This window comes from Camellia sinensis, chromosome 10 (genome assembly GCF_055761805.1).
Source record: "Camellia sinensis isolate YWXY chromosome 10, ASM5576180v1, whole genome shotgun sequence".
In the NCBI taxonomy this organism is placed as follows: domain Eukaryota; kingdom Viridiplantae; phylum Streptophyta; class Magnoliopsida; order Ericales; family Theaceae; genus Camellia; species Camellia sinensis.
Genome location: NC_138970.1, coordinates 116,319,993 through 116,340,273, shown reverse-complemented (window position 1 = coordinate 116,340,273; position 20,281 = coordinate 116,319,993). Strand labels below are relative to the sequence as shown.

The following is a 20,281-nucleotide window of genomic DNA, read 5'->3' as shown; positions in this document are numbered from 1 at the left end:
TTTAACTCAATTACAATGCTCAATGCATGACTAAGAGTACTCAGAAGTGAAAGAGGACAGAAAACGAAGCACAGAACGCATAAACAAAATTTCAGAAAATAGGGTCCCCGCTCAAGCGTGGACTTCCCCGCTCGAGCGGACCCAAGAGGCCTGCAAAAGTACTGGCTATGTCAAATTTATGCTCGAGCGTGCATTCTGGCGCTCCAGCGGAAGGCCTCTCTACATGGCTCCTCGCTCGAGCGTGAACTTCCCCCGCTCGAGCCGACGCCATGCCTGCAAAATATGCTGGGAACACGTATTTCACGCTCGAGCGGCGGTTTCCCCGCTCGAGCGGACACCAAAATTCTAGAAAATCCAGAACATGTTCTTGAGCTTCAGCTTGATATTCAAAGGCTCTAAATGCATGATTTTGGCTCAAACTTCACATATACATATCCTAACATGGTATAAACACCAAATTACAGCACAATGAAGCTCATTTTCACAATTTAATCACATGCATGTCTCAAATTAACTCAAACTCATCACCAACACACTAGATTCAAATATGCAAGACTCAAACTTCCATGATTTGCACTTGCATGTGAAACATACACAATATACTTAACTTAATTAGTGAAGAGATGATCAAATACATGGACTTAAACCAAAAACCCAACATGGATCATACACATTGTGCTCAAATATGGAAATTTGCAGTAATTTCCTACATGCATGTATCTATTGACTTTAAATTCAACAAATACAACTCAATTTCCTTATAATCAAACTAATTCATGTTCTTGACCATTAATCAAACTTGAATCCACAATTTACAACATTAAGCTCATGAATTCCCTTACCTAGGAGCTCAATCTTCCAAACTATAGCAATTCTTGAGTTTAATCTTCAAATTCCCTAAACCTTGAGCCAAGACTACACAATTCTCTCCCTTTCTCTCTCTATAGCCAGCCCTCTCTCTTCTTTGAGTTCAAATCAGCCAAATGAAGCTATCAAGAGAGAATTGAGGGTGTAGTGCCTTAATACAACAAACCCCACTAATTCCAATATAATAGTAATAAAGTAGTTGGGCACTAATTCATCAATAAAATCAATTTAATCTGATCCGAATCAATTTTCAATCAAATTTCACCGTAGGCTCTAAAAATTACGCTAATCACAATGGCGTAGTCAATTTCGGATTTCGTGGCCTATAAGGCCTTCAATTTAAATTCCAAAGCACAGAATCAAACAGATATTCCTACGGTGAACAGATAGAAATTCAAAACCACATATTTTCACATAAATGGTACACATAAACATATCAAACACATAATCATATTCATATTAAGGACCAATTAGCATAATACGGAACAGGGTTATCACAGTCTTCCCCCCTTTAGGAAGTTTGGTCCTCCAAACTTATTTCACCTTTAGTCGAACACAATTCGGAACACTTTCCATTCAACAGTTCCAATCCTTTCTGATAGTCGTTTACTTAGTTTCAAAATCAAGCAACACTCTGTTCTCACACAGTCAGAGACTTACCTTTTTCCTCCATACAAGGTTTGTATGGTGTCATACCAAGACTAGAGTGTAAGTTGTGGTTGCAAGCAAGGTCTGTCAACAATGGATAGATCTTCCAAATTCCCTGAAAAATCTACTGCATATATTTAGAGCATTTCTCCCAAAAGTTCTTTCTGATTGTACATCAATTTGCAGATAGAAAGTAGCGCTGACTCACAATTCAGTTCCTATTGCCTCTCGAAGGCTTGTCAGAATTCAGACGTATTTTAGGATTCCTGTCTAAAACAATAGATACTGGGACCCCATGCAAACAAGCAATCTTATTGAGGTAAACAGTGGCTAGTCTGCAAACGTCATATGAAAATTTTACAGGGAGGAAATGGGCAAACTTAGTAATTCTTCATACAATAACCCAAACGGAACTTATACTCTGGGTGCTCGAGGTAGCCCCACAATGAAATTCGTAGCCACACATTCCTATTTCCGTTCCGAAATAGAGAGAGGTCGAAGTAGTCCAGTCTACATCTGAGGTTCAACTTCGACTTGTTGACACCGAAAATATTTGGACACAAATTCAACGATTTCTTGTCACAGAAGTTCAATTCATTTCCCAACAATTCCACAATTCATGATCCAATTCGGTATTTAGTTCAGTGACTCGTCATAGTTACCCAAGGTCAACCAAAAGTCTTCAGGAATATAAAGTGGATCCAGATATTGGTTCTCGAATCAACAAAGGTAGCATCGAAGCAATTACCCATACAATGCACATAGCCCACATATCCCCATAATACTGATTGTAAAGTACAATAACATCGAAACAGTCGATTTCTACCACTATACACGTGCTCTCAATTCATTCAACAGTTTACGGTTTACAATTCAGTTCAATATTCAATCCCCTGTTCCATCGAGTCTTTCCACATTATCTAATAGTCGTCAAAAGCATAAGACAATTCACATACTAATCCCCATGGCGTTAAAGGTAATATCAAAAATAGCCAATCACATGTTAAACACAATTTACACACCCTCAGAGCCTCAATTGCAAAATATAATGGCACTGAGCAGTTATTTACACAAGGCGTACTGAATTCACACACTTACGGATAATCAAGGTTTCTCAAGGTTTCTTGGATGTCAATAACATCTACATAATACCAAAGGATGACATTCCGGACAAAACAAGGGAATAATCATCTGGAAATCAAAGCACACCCGTTCACGACCGTCGGTGGCCGACCCGAGATCGATTAGACAAACACACCCGTACAAAACCGTCGGTGGCAAAAGAGATATCTTAGCAAAGGTGCTACATAGGCTTAACGTCCCCTAGCACGAAAGGACGTCTCAAGAATGCCATTAAAATAAACACAATACCACTCACCATAACCTGATTTCCCAAAATCCGATAACACTGAAGCAGACATATGAAACATATTCTGATTAGTCGAGGATAAATATTCAATACTGTTTACAGTCAAATCAATCTGCTGTCATCGGGTTCCATAGCGTCAAATAAGCAAGAATATGCTAATACACATGCATTGTTCCTTAAAACACTCAATCACTGGATTTGCTCAATTCCGTTTATCTATAACACGTATGTCTCCAACGATTAAAGGTTGGTTCTTAATGGTGTTCAAGGTTAGATTGGTCTGTTGATAGCCCACATAAGGTCTTTCAAATAAGCCAAGTATTCCAAACGGATTCAAGTTTTGGGTCTATCAGTTTCTCTGCCAAGAATAATTTGACTAGTTATTTATAAGCAATCCGTAATCCCCCTTAACAAGGTCAAATCAGATAGAGGGTCTCATCAAACCAATCCCGACAAGGGTCTTGCCAAATTAAATCAAACAAAGGTCCCATCAAATTATACCAAATGAGGGTTCTAACAAGCCAAATCTAACAAAAGCTCTATCAGGTTGAATCAGATAAAAGCTTTCTCAAACAGGGTACATTTGGTTTCGTAAGGCATAATTCGTTTGCTTAGGTACATAGTCAATAGTTCAGAACTGTCCTAAGTTCTTTAGTTCCAAAGTCATATCAGAGTCGTTCATCACAACCGTTCATATCAAAGTGTTTCAAATCCTGTACAATATGGCATTGCTCACATAAGTTCAGGTGTAGTTGCATATGCATGCAGTTGTTCATATCAAGAGGTATGTATCATAGTTAATACAGCAGTTCCCAAATAAGTCTTATATGCAAGCACATGGTGTACAGTAACACATTAAACAAAGTTCCTCGGTTGCACATCAGATAGGGTCTGTTACGCAAAAGTTCCAAATTAGTCACAAACCATAGGTTTACGAGTTAAGCCCAATATAGTCACATAGCCCAGTCAATTTTCTGCCAATCAAAACACATGGTCTCACAATTATAGAGTTCATCATTTGGGGTGCTCAACTCAGTCACACAATCACAGAGTCACAATTCCAGTGGTTTAGTCAATGAAGGCAACAATACAACAAATCACCCCGAGCATAGGTTAGATGTACATGTGCATGTGCAAAGTTAATTGATATCCCAACACATATTTCACAAATTTCCCAAATGGAACATATACATTCAATGAATACGGTCTCGATCTTGTGGGCCTAACCAATCTAGATACACATGCAGCATATACGAAAGAAGATGCCGACCCGAATCAAATAATATTCCGAGCAAGGATGTACACATGTACTAATTCAGAATCAATCAACACATAAGCATTCGTTTATAGACAGTATAAATACTTGGAATAATGGTCACAATAATCTAAGCGCTTTCTGGGATGAGTGTGATTACTCTATCCTGGTTAGCAATTCCTACCATTGGTACGAATCTACCTGAGGCAGAAGATTTATTCACATTTTGTTCAGTTCGGGGACAGTTCCTTACCATATGGTCCATTTTACCACTCCTATAGCAAGCCCCAGAAATTCGATAACAAACTCCTCAGTGTTTCTTACCACATTCATTATATGTCGGTGTTGTATTCCTTGTAGAGTTGCGCAATGATCCCGTATTTCACTTTTTAAATGACCCCTTCTTTGAGAAAAAGCCTTGTCTCTTGCTTTTCCATTCAGAAGATCGGTTCATGTTAGCTTTGGTCATCAATGTTCGGTCTAGCACCTCAACACATTTTGTGACTTCCAACACATTCACTTGGTGCTCTTGCACTGGTGGTGGCAAAGGTTCTTGCCGTAGCGGCAACTGATACTGTTGTCTTAAGATCTTTGCCATTTCTTGTACTGTTCTTTCCAATCTATCAAGTCGGGCTGTGGAAGAGTCTGCCAACTCGTATGCCCTTACCTTATCCATGATCTACACAAATTCTTATTAAGCCATGCCAAATAAGGAATGCCCAATACATAAATAAACACAGGTACACATAGGTGCATTCACACATAGGCACGTCGTTATATTCTCATTTTACGTATCATCCAAGCACAATTAATCACATACGTAACAGATGATTACATAATTATCAGATATCGCATGCTGAACGTTTACTCAGTAATTATATACTCAAATCATATTCCACATAAACACCCACTTGCATAATTGAATGCACACATGCAACTTTTCATGATTCCTATGTTCATGTATGTGCACTATAACAAAACAAACTTGTTGTACACATCAGTGCAACAATTCATACCTCATATAATCACATGTTCTCACCATCTGATTAAGCTTGCATTATACTTTATACAAAGATTCACAGGTATGCATATACTAAAAAACATACGTATTCAAATAATTTGTAATGCAAGCAAATCACAAACTTATAACACATGATCGTTCACATTAAACATTTAAGCGTATTCTTGATGCTTTCAGATTCATACTTATCACATGAATGCATCCTAGATCTCTTCTAGACGCTTATTGCTCTTTTGGACAAGTGTGTGAGTTATTAATTCGTGCTCTGATACCACTCTGTCATGACCCGAACCCGCCCCCGTGGGTTAAGGACATAACCGGCCAGTAATCAAGAGATTACTTACGGCCTTGAACCAAACCAAATGTATTTTAACAGAGTTAATGGGGGCCAAACGGAAGCAATTTAAAACTTTGTCCATAGAACTGTGCTTACATGGCACATCATAACAAACCATACATATGCATATTAATAACTCACAGCAAAATATGTACCACACAAGGTTCTGTACATACAGGATCATATAGGTCTAAGTCAACCCAAGAAAACTGTGCACAATATATTCAAAGACTTCGCCCACATGACCAAAATAAAACAGAATGACAAAAAGGTGAAGACGGGTCTCGTGCGTGAGACGCAAGGACTGACTCTTCAAAACCTTTGTTGTTCCTCACAGACTTCACTGTGGCTGAGTTTCAACTTCTCTTGGCTCACCTACAAACAAACGAATGAGCGTGAGCGAAAGCCCAGTGAATAATATCAAATAAAGGAGTTATACAAACGATATGTAGAATAACATGCTTCAAATGGCCTTGGGCCCAATTCATATTTTCATTTATTCGTATCAAACTGGCCTTTGGCCCATTCATTTATTCATGTCGAAACGGCTGCTGGCCTATTCATTCATTCATGTCAAAACGGCCTCTGGCCCATCCATTCATTCTTGTCAAAACGGCCTTTGGCCCATCCATTCATTCTTGTCCAAACGGCCTTTGGCCCATCCATTCATTCTTGTCAAAATGGCCTATGGCCCATCCATTCATTCTTGTCAAAACGACTTTCGGCCCATCCATTCATTCTTGTCCAAACGGCCTTTGGCCCATCCATTCCTTCTTGTCAAGACGGCCTTTGGCCCATCCATTCATTCTTGTCAAAACAGCCTTTGGCCCATCTATTCATTCTTGTCAAAACGGCCTTTGGCCCATTCATTCATTCTTGTCAAAACGGCCTTTGGCCCATCCATTCATTCTTCTCAAAACGGCATTTGGCCCATCCATTCATTCTTGTCAAAACGGCATTTGGCCCATTCATTCATTCTTGTCAAAACGGCCTTTGGCCCATCCATTCATTCTTGTCAAAACGGCCTTTGGCCCATCCATTCATTCTTGTCAAAATGGCCTTTGGCCCATCCATTCATTCTTGTCAAAACGGCCTTTGGCCCATCCATTCATTCTTGTCAAAACGGCCTTTGGCCCATCTATTTATTCATTCAGATCAAACTGGCCTCTGGCCCATTCATTTGGTATAGCAACACTGTTCACCAATCGAATCAAAGAACTTATAAAACTTACATAGAAGTAAGTGATTTGGACAATAACATATTTCTGATATCTTTGTTAAGATATTACTCACAGTGATCGGTTGGTTGGTTTGCCCTGGAGCTCGACCCTACACATTCCATGAACACAAAAGGGTCACAAACAATTCAATCCGTTCTAAATTCACATTTTCCTCTTTAGGCTTCATTTTTATCTCTTTAACTCAATTACAATGCTCAATGCATGCCTAATAGTACTCAGAAGTGAAAGAGGACGGAAAACGAAGCATAGAACGCATAAACAAAATTTCAGAAAACAAGGTCCCTGCTCAAGCGGACCCAAGAGGCCTGCAAAAGTACTAGCTATGTCAAATTTATGCTCGAGTGTGCATTCTGGAGCTCGAGGGGAAGGCCATTCTACATGGCTCCCCGCTCGAGCGTAAACTTCCCCCGCTTGAGCGGACGCCATACCTGCAAAATATGCTGGGAACACGTATTTCACGCTCGAGCGGTGGTTTCCCCGCTCGAGCGGACACCAAAATTCTGGAAAATCCAGAACATGTTGAAAGAAATATTGAGAGAGTGATTGAAAGAGCTAATACGCTCTGTAATTCAAAAATGTGTATTAAACCTGAAGAGAAGGCTCCATTATATAGGAGAGCTGATACAACATCATTATGATACTACAACATGAAAGAAAACATATAGAAATAAAAAGCAGCCGAAAGCGAAGCATCTGATGAGAAGGCACTACCTATACAACTAAGCAAAGCACTACAACAAAGCATCTGATGGAGAAGCACTAACTAATATATATATTAAATATATATTAATGATATAAGCATGTAGCTGGTATTATTATATTAACAATAGCTTGATTTCCAACACTCCCCCTCAAGCTACGTTGTAGATGTTAATCAATCCCAATTTTTCCGTCAGATCTTCGAAGTTAACTCGAGCAAGGGCTTTTGTGAGAATGTCAGCCTTTTGACAGTTTGTTGGAGTGTAGCTGACTTGAAAAACTCCTTCTTCAATCTTTTCCTTGATAAAGTGTCGATCTATCTCCACGTGTTTAGTTCGATCATGATGAACCGAATTTTTAGCTATACTGATGGCGGCTTGGTTGTCGCAGTATAAAACCATGGGATGCTCAGATGGAACCCGTAATTCTTCTAACAGCCTGTTCAACCAGATTCCCTCACAGACACCTAGTGCCATAGCACAAAATTCTGCCTCAGCACTACTACGGGCTACCACTGACTGTTTCTTGCTTTGCCATGTAACCGCGTTCCCCCAAACAAACGAACAATAGCCAGAAGTTGATCTTCGATCAGTCAATGAACCTGCCCAATCTGTATCTAAAAAAATCTCAATTTTTCTATTTGTTGTTGTTTGGAAGAAGAGACCCTTTCCCGGTGTCCTTTTTAGGTACCTCAATATTCTGATCACAGCAGTCATGTGTTTTTCGGTTGGATTATTCATGAATTGACTGACCACACTAACAGAGAAGCCAATGTCTGGCCTTGTATGAGAAAGATAAATGAGTTTTCCCACAAGACATTGATATCTCCCTTTATCACATGGTGCACTACCGTCACTTTCTTCCAGTTTGATAGTTGTGTCCATAGGTGTTTCTGCCGGCTTGCATCCTAGCATCCCTGTTTCATTCAGTAAGTCTAGAACGTATTTACGTTGTGAGACTGCTATACCTTTCTTTGACCCAGCAATCTCCATTCCAAGAAAGTACTTAAGGTTTCCAAGATCTTTAATCTCAAATTCCTTTGTTAGGAATTTTTTAAGTAAGCCAATTTCCTCTTCATGATCACCTGTTAGAATTATGTCATCCACATAAACAATGATAATTGCCAATTTCCCTCCTAGGGAGTGCTTCACAAATAATGTATGATTGGATTGACATTGAACAAAACCGTACCCTTTCACTGCCTTAGTGAACCGTTCAAACCAGGCCCTGGGAGATTGTTTGAGACCATACAAGGATTTTCAGAGTCTGCAAACTTTGTTGAAATTTGATGTTGTCTCAAGTCCAGCAGGAATGTCCATGTAAACTTCTTCCTCTAAGTCACCATTGAGAAAGGCATTTTTCACATCAAGTTGGTGAAGTGACCAATCGAGATTAGTTGCCAAGGATAAAAGTACACGAACAGTGTTGAGCTTGGCAACTGGAGCAAAGGTTTCTTGATAGTCAATGCCATAGGATTGGGAGAATCCTTTGGCGACCAACCGAGCTTTATAACGTTCTACATTACCATCTGCCTTGTGCTTTACTGTGAAAATCCACTTACACCCAACTGGTTTCTTACCTCTTGGAAGATCAATAATTGCCCAAGTACCATTCTTTTCCAGAGCCCGAACTTCTTCATTGACTGCCGCCTTCCACTTCGGATACTTGAAAGCTTCCTGAATATTCCGAGGAATGGGTATCTCCGTGATGCTAGAAGTGAAGGCACGAAACGAAGGTGATAGCTTACCATAAGAAATAAAGTTCTCAATGGGATGCTGAGTACACGATCTAACTCCTTTTCTCTAAGCTATGGGCATATTAAGAATACTATTTTCTAACTCAGAATTATCAGTACTATCTGTGGGAGGAAGATTGTCACCTGGAATGTTGCTTAGATTAGAACCCGGTTCAGCCTCATGGGATTGTTGAGAAAGTGCTCCTTCCTCCGTTTCCTCTTGGATGTGCTCATTATCCCGCAAGTCAACAATGAACTCGAAATTTTCGGCAGGTAAAGATTGATTCAATGACTCAGGAGGTGTGGGATTTTTGGTGGTGATGGATGGCTCACTAAATGACTCAAGGGTCCAAAATTGATATTCCTGGGTTGGAGTCTCCCCTTGAATAACGATTTTAGGGTAGTAAGACTGGGTTTCAAAAAATGTGACATCCATGGAATTGTAGAATTTCCTTGTGACCGGAGAGTAACACTTATACCCTTTTTGATGTGACGAATACCCAATGAAGATACACTTGGGCGACCTAGGATCAAGTTTACTTCGATACTGTTGATGGATATGAACAAAGACAGAGCACCCGAAAATTTTTGGTGGGATGGTGGAGATGAGGTGAGTAGTTGGAAAGGATTTTAGGAGAAGTTGACAAGGAGTTTGGAATTGTAGTACCCTAGATGGCATCCTATTGATAAGGTAGGCTGCTGTAAGAACAGCTTCCCCCTAGAAGAATTGTGGAACATTTGTGGAAAACATTAGCGATCTAGCAACATCTAACAAATGCTTATTTTTCCGTTCAGCGATGCCGTTTTGTTGTGGGGTGTCAACACATGAACTTAAGTGAACTATCCCTTCTTTGGCTAAAAATTCTCCTAGAATGGAGTTGAAATAGTCCCGAGCATTATCAGACTTTAGAATTTGGATTTTTGACTGGAATTGTGTCTGAATCATAATTTGAAATTTTTTGAAGATTTGGCTTGTTTCAGATTTGTCTTTCATGAGGAAGACCCAGGTTAATCTAGTATGATCATCTATGAATGAGACAAACCACCTAGTACCAGTTACATTTTTTATTCTTGATGGACCCCAGATATCACTATGAATTAGTGAGAATGGACGAGACGCTTTATAGGATTGAATGGGAAAATGGGACCGTACATGCTTAGACAATTGACAGATTTCACAATCAAAAGGTTTTGGAGTTTTAAATAATGAAGGAAATAAATGCTTGAGATACATAACATTAGGATGACCTAAGCGATAGTGCCACAACATAATTGCTCTATCGTTATTTTGACACGAAACCGAAAAAGAATTACCACGAATTGCCGTTTGAGGTTGTTCCTGTGGATAGTGGCGTTCCTTAAGGATGTAGAGTCCAGAGCATTTATCAGCATTGCCAATCGTCTTCCCCGAATCCAAATCCTGAAATTCACAATGAGTGGAGAAAAAATTAGTAACACACCTCTTTTCCTTAGTGAGTTTACTAATTGACAATAAATTACAGTCCAAGTCAGGAACAAGGAGAACAGAGTTGAGAATAAGATTCCTAGACAGCACAACTAAACCTATACCGGCAACCTTTGATAGTGAACCATCTGCAATTCGGACCGTTAAATTATTTTGACATGAGCTATATGTATCAAAAATTGTTGTATCTCCCGTCATATGATCAGATGCTCCTGAGTCCACAATCCAAGGTTTTTTACGTTTCTTACCAACAGTAAAGGCGTTCAAAGAATTACCTTTGTGAGCCAAGGTTCCGGATCCAATGATGTGGTTGGAAGACGAACCAGATTGTGACTGTAGTAGTTTCTGGAGCATCTCCATTTGCTCCTTGGTGAAAGGGCTTGCTTCAGGTTGTGGTGATAGTTCATTTGTACCTACATGATTACCTCGTCCTTCTTTCTCAAGAGGCTGACGTGGCTTCCAATCTGCTGGCTTTCCATGAATCTTCTAGCAAGTTTCTCTCGAGTGACCCGGCTTTCTGCAATGATCACACCAAGGCCTACCTCCTTTATTTTTCTGACGGTTGTCAATAGGAGCGAATTGAGTCTTAAGAGCCGAGCTTTCTACCATATTCAGTTGTTGATGGGATCCCATCATGAGTTTTTTCCGACTTTCTTCGCGACGAACTTCAGAGAATGCCTCTCTAAGGCTAGGTAGCGGTTTTACTCCCATAATTCTTCCTCTGATTTCATCAAGATTTGTGTTCAATCCTAACAAGAATGTAAACACACGCTTCCCTTCGACAATATTTTTATACAACAAACCATCAGCAACACACTGCCAGTTATGAACCTCAAATGTATCAAGTTGACGCCATAGACGAGTAAGGGTATTAAAATATTCAGTTACTGTAAGATTGTCTTGACGTAAATCGTGGAGGGAGCTTTCAAGCTGGATAATTTCAGATGTGTTTTCCTTGTCTGAAAACGTTTCTTTTGCCATGTCCCAGATCTCTTTGGCAGTATCAAATGACAGAAAATTTTCGCCAATGTTAGTGGTCATAGAGTTGACGAGCCACGACATGGCCATGTTATTTTCAGCTATCCACCTTTTGTAGGTTGATGTTGTGGTTTCTGGTAGTGCTGAGGCTCCGGTGATGTAGTCGTCTTTCTCCTTTCCCCGTATAAACATTAATATGGATTGAGACCATTGCAAATAATTTTGCCCATTCAGTTTATGGGCGATGATCGAAAGATGAGAGGTTTCCATTTGATGAGAGGATAAAGATGATGAGATGATAATATCAGAAGAAGAGGAGGATAAGTCGATAGCCATTCCAATAGCTGGACCGTATTTAGGCATGAAATAGAAGGATAGATTTGAGTAGAAGAGAGAGACAAAAAAAAATTAAAACAGAAAACTCGAATACTAACTGAAGAGGCGAAAATGATGAGGCAGGATTACACCTGCTCTGATACCATGAAAGAAATATTGAGAGAGTGATTGAAAGAGCTAATACGCTCTGTAATTCAAAAATGTGTATTAAACCTGAAGAGAAGGCTCCATTATATAGGAGAGCTGATACAACATCATTATGATACTACAGCATGAAAGAAAACATATAGAAATAAAAAGCAGCCGAAAGCGAAGCATCTGATGAGAAAGCACTACCTATACAACTAAGCAAAGCACTACAACAAAGCATCTGATGGAGAAGCACTAACTAATATATATATTAAATATATATTAATGATATAAGCATGCAGCTAGTATTATTATATTAAACATAGCTTGATTTCCAACACATGTTCTTGAGCTTCAACTTGATATTCAAAGGCTCTAAATGCATGATTTTGGCTCAAACTTCACATATACATATCCTAACATGGTATAAACACCAAATTACAACACAATGAAGCCCAATTTCACAATTTAATCACATGTATGTCTCAAATTAACTCAAACTCATCACCAACACACTAGATTCAAACATGCAAGACTCAAACTTCCATGATTTGCACTTGCATGTGAAATATACACAATATCCTCAACTTAATTGGTGAAGAGATGATCAAATACATGGACTTAAACCAAAAACCCAACATGGATCATACACATTGTGCTCAAATATGGAAATTCATAGTAATTTCCTACATGCATGCATCTATTGACTTTAAATTCAACAAATACAACTCAATTTCCTTGTAATCAAACTAATTCATGTTCTTGACCATTAATCAAACTTGAATCCACAATTTACAACATTAAGCTCATGAATTCCCTTACCTAGGAGCTCAATCTTCCAAACTATAGCAATTATTGAGTTTAATCTTCAAATTCCCTAAACCTTGAGCCAAGACTACACAATTCTCTTCCTCTCTCTCTCTATAGCCGGGCCTCTCCCTTCTTTGAGTTCAAATCAGCCAAATGAAACTATCAAGAGAGAATTGAGGGTGTAGTGCCTTAATACAACAAACCCCACTAATTCCAATATAATAGTAATAAAGTAATTGTGCACTAATTCATCAATTAAATCAATTTAATCTGATCCGAATCAATTTTCAATCAAATTTCACCGTAGGCTCTAAAAATTACGCTAATCACAATGGCGTAGTCAATTTCGGATTTCGTGACCTATAAGGCCTTCAATTTAAATTCCAATGCACAAAATCAAACAGATATTCCTACGGTGAACAGATAGAAATTCAAAACCACATATTTTCACATAAATGGTACACATAAACATATCAAACACATAATCATATTTATATTAAGGACCAATTAGCATAATACGGAACAGGGTTATCACAATTAAGCTATAATAATGAGGATAAGAAATAGAAACACACCTAAAGACGAAATGTGATAAGTTAAGTATATTCAGAGTGTGTATTTCAATGTGTACAAGCAATGTGATATGAAAGAATAAGAAGCTAATGTATGCAAAGCTAAGCCTTGATGGCCATATGAATGTGTAATGATAAGACAAGTTTTGTGCTATATACGTTTGTGATTGTAGGTCAAAACTCGAAGACCGATCAACCGTTTCTGGAAGCCCACTATGAGTAACGTTATTATAAAGATATGTTCATATGAATTATGTTCGAAATTTAATTTGATAAGTTATAATTTCTGAAAGTTATTTTGTTAATGTGAATGAATGTCCTATTTGAATCTACTATGGCATCCAAAGGAAGTCCCAAGTCATAGGGGACAACACGTTCATGCTGGTCCATGGCATATATGTGATTACGAGATCTCGCTAGCTACTTGACAAAGTGGTGTTATGTTTGATAATCGGTGACTGGGACCGATTACTCTAGTCAGAAGACGATATGTTATGTTTTGTCAGATGTACCATTATTATGTTCAGATATGAGAATGATTATATTATGATCTGTTTTATGATTATGAAATGTTTATAATTAGTTCACTAACCTCTTTACCTTAATGTTATTCACTGGACTTTAACTCATTGTTTGTATATATATATGTAGATAAGTGAGTGCAAAACCGAGCCTAATGGCACCTGTCTGGACTTCTATTTTGCCAGCCAACCTAAGTGCCTTACATAGAGGTTCCTGAAAGTCTTTTGTGGATGAGTTCCGTAACCCTTGTGTTGTGAACAAGTTTTAAGCTTTTATTTCTTTTGTTTATTTGGCGAATCTCTGTATTACTCTATAAATAGGGCTAAGTTCCTTTTGTTTCATCTGTATATAGTTGGCGTAAGAATGAAGTGTATGTGATGTTTATTATATATTTAAGTTTAAACTTGTTGTCTTATTTAAGTCAACACAACTCATTGGACGATTATATTTATGTATTTGCTTCCACTAGCCTCTTAGTTTGCTAATCTGTCTCAGAGGTTTTTAGTAATCTTAGGATTATTGGCCGGTTACGATGCTAAACTTATAGGGGCGGGTTTGGGTTGTGACAAATACCCACTGATATTTGATAAATATAACAATAAGATATTGGCAATAAATTAATAGTTGATTCACATCTTAGGGAGCTAATGTCATCAAATCATAGAACCACAACATTGCCATTCAAATCTTAATCTCACAACCAAAAAAACAAAAAAGCACATTCGAAAGCAACCCTTCTTAAGTTGGATATGATGCATAGCATAAGGATCAGCAACTTTATAACATAAAACCCAAATGACTACGGTTAATACAAAGTTGTAAGTGAATTTTAAGCTACTTTACTTTTCAACCTTCTGTGACAATATGAACCTCCCCCAGTTTCTGTGAGACAACAGACCGCGAGCAAAAGAAATTAATGAAGGATAAATGACACTAACGTCCCCCTATGATTTGGAGAAATACATAAGCCGTATGTAGACACCCCATTTTTGACCACCCTTAGGCCTCGTTTGTTTTGGGATTAAATAGATGGAAGGGGATTAGGATGGAGGTGGAGTTATTTAGTGTTGTGTTTGTTTGTAGAGTTGGAGAGGGGATTAGGATGGAGGAGGTGATATAGATGGAGGTTGGAAGGGGGATTGAGATGGAGGAGGTGGAGATGGTATTAGAAAAATAGTGAGGGGACTAGAAATTTTTATTTATTTTTTTATTTTTTATATATTGGGAATTTTTTTTTAAAATATTAATGTTTAATTTTTTATATTTTTTTATTTGTTTTATTATTTTATATAAAAATAATTTAACAATTCCTATACTAACAACTATCATCAAAACAAATACAATTTTACTTAATCCCCTCACTATCAATCCCTTTACTAGTAATCCCCTCACTATTAATCCCCTCACTATGAATCCCTTCCATTCTACCTCTGAAAACAAACGGGGCCTTAAGACTTGGGCGCCACTGATGGCTTACTTGGTGATAAAATGGGTGTAGTGCAAGGGTTCAATTTCTTCGGCAAGGAGAGCGTCAAATGCCAACCTTACACTCCATTTTTGGACTAAAACTATTTTGACCAAAGATTTTAGACCTTAAAACCCTCTATTTCAAAACATTTTTGAAACAAAGTTCTTACGATGTTCCGACGCTCGTATTTTGTTAAATGTTGCGCTTTTCGGTAAACCGAGCAAGGACAAAGTGGAAGTGAATGAAAGAGAGGTGATCTCATTGAAAAAATCTTTAAAACATCTTGTTTAGAGGTTTGGAGTAGAAGAAAAGAAGAGGAGAGGGAAGAAACCAAGTTGGAGAAGAAGATGGGCATGAACCGTTAAGAGAGAGTTGAGCAACCTTCACCAAATCAGTTCTATCCTTTTGTACACTTGGACTTAAGTTGTGAGGCCACCACCGTTGGAAAAAGGACTTCCGGAGCTTCATTTTGCACTCAAGAATCTCCTAAATCAGAGGCCAGATGAGGGAGATATGGCTGGTTGAAGTTAGACATCAATCCGGTTGGACCGAAACTGAGCAGTCTTCACTAAAAGAGGGATATCTCTTAGCCCACATGGAATTTCAATGTGAGGCCAACACCATTGGAAATCTTAGTTCCGGGGCTTCAATTTAGACACAAGAATGATCTGAAAAGGAGTCTAGATGAAGGAGTTATGCCCATTGGAAGTCGCGCCTGGAAGCAGATTTTTAGTGGCCGGCCAGCCACCACAAGTAGCCGACCGGCAAGACAAGTGGCCGACCGGCCACTTGAAGTAGCCGACCGGCCACTAAGGTCCCAAACTCAGATATTTTGCAGATCTTTTCCCTCCAGTTGTTCTACACAAGCTCCAACTGTCCTAATTCAGATATTTCGACCTTCAGCTCTTGTATTGCTATATATAGAGGCTATATCTCATTTATTGAAAGGTTAGAAAATTTTGGGAGCCTCTCTCTCTAAAATTCTTCTCTCTCTACAAGCCTCTCCCTCTAGAATCCTATCTCTCCTCTTGTTTTGTGCCTTAAGCTTAGAATTCTCTACATATTTGCATACAACCCCTTAACCAAATTAGACCACCTTGTAGCTGAGGTTCTTGGAGGTCTTGTTTGAGCTCTCAAAGCTGGTTTTAGCTCAGAAAAGTGGTTGTTTGTTGCTATGCTTCAAAGGTATAAAGCTTACCCCTTTCAAGCTTATTTTTGCACATGTGTTTGGCCACCTTTGCATGCTGTTTTTGGCCTACTTTTCAACTACAAAAACCTCTGTTTTTAAGGCTTAAAAATTGTGGTTTAAGGCATTTTTGGAGTTAGGGGTGGTCCACCCTCCTTTGTAGCTTGTTTGTTAAGAATTGTGCCATCTTTTAAAGCTTTTCGAACAACTCTTTTTTGGCCCTTTAACCACTAAATTCCAGGGAAATTTCAGTGGTAAAACATTGGTTTTGAGGTCCCAAATAGGAGGGGGTGGCCTCCCCTCCTTATGTCTTATTTGCAAGTGTTGATGGCCCAACATGTGAGCATATTTTTCTACCATCTCATGGCTTGATCTCAGCATATTTTTGTGACTTTTTTGACCTGCTTGAGCTCATTTTTTGGTTGGTTAAGTCACTTGTTGCTTGCTTCTTACACTTGTAGTGTAATCATGCTTAATGAGTTAGCCTAACATGCTTAATGAGTTAGCCTATCATTTTATCTTGTGTAAGCTCCATCTCAGCATGTTTTTGCTGATGTTTTGTCATGCTTTAACTCTGTTTTGAGTGGTCTTGGTCATATATGCTTTGCTTTGTATAGCTATAGTGTAGTTGGCATTTACTAGCTTTGTGTTTTAGACCCTCTAGCATGTCTTGCTTGTGATGTTTGCATGATATGGCATCATTTAGCATGTGATTTTAGAGCATATACCTCTGTCATACTCTCATATATGTCGCTCTTTAATTACTTTTGAGAGGTGTGCTTTATGCCTTGTTTATGAACCAATACATGAGCATGTCTTTCTTGCTTTTCATGCTACCATTTCAGATTGTTTTGGTCACTGTTTTCGCATGTTTGAGGTCTTTCTAGGGCTAGTTTGGCCATTTGAGCATTGTATTGCATGCCTCTAGTGTTGTGTTCTTCACTAGTTTCAATGCTTTTGGCCTTTAACATGTCGTGTATGTGTTGTTTGCATGTTATTGTATTGTTTTTCATGCCACTTTAGCACTGAAATATCTGCCATCTCCCACATTTCTTCACTTTTGATTTGTTTTGAGGGTTGGTTTACCTTGTGCTTGTGTTTAAGCTTGATAGAGTTTATGCACAAATAGCTTTAACCCTCTTATGAGGATTCCTCCTAGATAAAGGCATGATCTTTCTCATGCCTTAAACCATTCTTTTGGTTAACCCCTCTCTCATTAGAGGAGTTTCACATTAGACAAATCAAGTAAAGAATGGTTTGGTAATGTAAAATGAGTAAACAAGAAAGAGGACAAGTAAAACATGTGCAAGATAACCATTTGTGTTGCATTGTATGTGTTTGGATCGGATGTTAATCCAAACACAAGAAATGAGGGACGTTTCATACTCAAAGTGATAAAACGTGTCACATTTCTTGGCCGCCAACACCCTTGATCATGCATGATGGGGTGGAGGCTCTTTGTGTATTGTTTGTGCATTCACTAACCTTGTACAAGCTTGATTCTTGGGCCATCATGCATTAAGATGCTTGATTGATGGCTTAAGAGCCGAGTGCCACACTTCTTTGAGCTTGAGACATGATGAGGAGAGTGGTAGTACACACATTTCCTTGCAAATACATTGTCTTGCCTTTGTTGTTCTCTGTTGCAGCAAAAATAGCATTTTGGGAAATGAGGTAGCTGATCGGCCAATGGCAGCAGCTGATCGGCCACTAGCACTAACCGACCGGCCTGTTGGAGTGGCCAGTAGCCACATTTGGTGGCCGACCGGCCACCAGTCCATTTTGGTGTAAAAATGTTCCTGTTTTGAGGCAAAGGCAGTTTGAAGTTGGCACAATGTTCAGAAAACAGAGGAGAGTGCAAACAGAGACAATCGATGGTAAGGCGATGGATTTCCAGGATGATGCCAACCGAGCATGCATGTCTCCCTCGCCCGCGAGGCCATTTCACTGCTTATGATTAGTTTGTGTAATTAATCATTCAATTTGTTTTGTAATATCTTAATTAGCTAAGTGTAGCTAGTTATCCAATTTTAATTTGGTTTGTAATAATTAATTAGCTAAGTTAGTTAATTAGTTGGCTTGTAATAATTAGCTTAGTTTAGCATAGCTTAGCTTAATTATTCGAACCCTCCTTCGAGAGGGCGCGATGTTGTAATAAGTGTGCGTGTGTGTGTGCATGTCTTCCAACCCCACGTCTTTCTCCCTTTTATTTAACCGCTTACGATGATTAATTTTAGGGCACGTTTTGATTAGCATACCTTATGTTTTGCATGTTTGCATCATTCATTTTGTCTTGCATGCACCGGGCTCAGTGCATCATCCAAACTGCATTGTATTTCAATACCTCTTTGAATACATGTATCAAATTGTTGCATTCATATGCCATCTTAGATAGCCGAACCTATTTAGTTACATTATTGCATGTGTTGCGTTAGGCATGCTAGCATAGTTAGGAATCATGCATGATTTTCTAACTAGCTTTTTGTTTTGGCTCAGAGTACATTGTAAGTTTTACGCTTTAGCATACTTGCATGAGTGTGAGTGTTGCCATGATCGCATGCTTGCCATGAGGCTATTTGCTTAAGTAACTAACTGCATGAATGCCTGTGGGTGGAGGCTTGATTGCCTCAATTGGAACAACTCTATGATTGTGAGTTTTAAGCCCACTTTGCGGAGTGGCAAAATCATCTTTTAAAGTCCACTTGAGGGTGGCAAATCCGCGCGTTAGCCTACTTGCGAGTAACACTTTCAAACCATTTTTAAAAATAAACATGAATTGTTTTATTCCAATTCTCGCGACTTAGTCTATACTTGTATGTGTGCGTCACCTAGTAAAGTTAGATTAATAACCGGAATAAGAACACATGGCGTTTATAAAATAACATATCATGCTTAGTAGAAGCCGATCCTTTGATCGGGCGAGCGGGGGTGCTCATTTCAAGATCTTCCCCTCTTGTATCCAAGTTCCCGAGCCGAGACAACTTTGGTGATGACAGATACATGGCATTTGGCACGAGTCAGGGTTTCCTAAATTTCTCAAAAATAAAATATTTAGGTGGCGACTCTAGAATCTGGCAAAACAGCCCAATTTTGGCATTATTTGATTTAAAATCGATTTTCCAAAATGATTTGCCAGATTGGACTCTTTGATATTTATCAGTCTCACATTGCACTTTGTGAGATTAGATTTAGAACCGTGACAGGAGTCCGAACTGTAGGAGACCAATTCGTGCCTCTCCAAAAGGGGGGCACGCGAAGAAAGTCGGGTCTACACCTTATAATTTTGGCATTATTACATGGGTCTTCCTTTTAGCAAGACTAAAGGGACTAAATTAATGTAGTTAGTGTGAATACACAATAATAAATAAGAAAATGACAATATATTTTAATGTAAAAAGATTGATAATATTATTTTTTTATTCATGACTAACAAATTATTGATAAAAAGAGAGTTAATGTTTTAAACCTTAAAAGAAGTCACTTACGGTAAAATTGTGAAATTTGTTGTATTTTTTTTAAATGTCAAAGGATGCCAGTGTAATTTATACTTTTAAATAATTAAGAATTACATGCACCTCCATCAGTTATGTACTTCCCTAGTAACATGAAGAACCTAAAAATCACATGCAAACAAACCAACAAT

General features: G+C 38.6%; 1 protein-coding gene across 1 annotated transcript; it reads right to left on the bottom strand.

Annotated features, from left to right (window-relative positions):
* Positions 1 to 11,123: 11,123 nt before the first annotated feature.
* Positions 11,124 to 11,951, bottom strand: LOC145800640 (uncharacterized). Its single transcript, XM_082890356.1, has one exon. It carries the CDS (start codon positions 11,949 to 11,951, stop codon positions 11,124 to 11,126), a length of 828 nt encoding a protein of 275 aa, XP_082746482.1.
* Positions 11,952 to 20,281: the final 8,330 nt, after the last annotated feature.

What these genes read in the sequence shown, in the direction of transcription:
- LOC145800640 (XM_082890356.1), bottom strand. Translation starts at nt 11,951, where the DNA reads ATGGCTATCGACTTATCCTCCTCTTCTTCTGATATTATCATCTCATCA.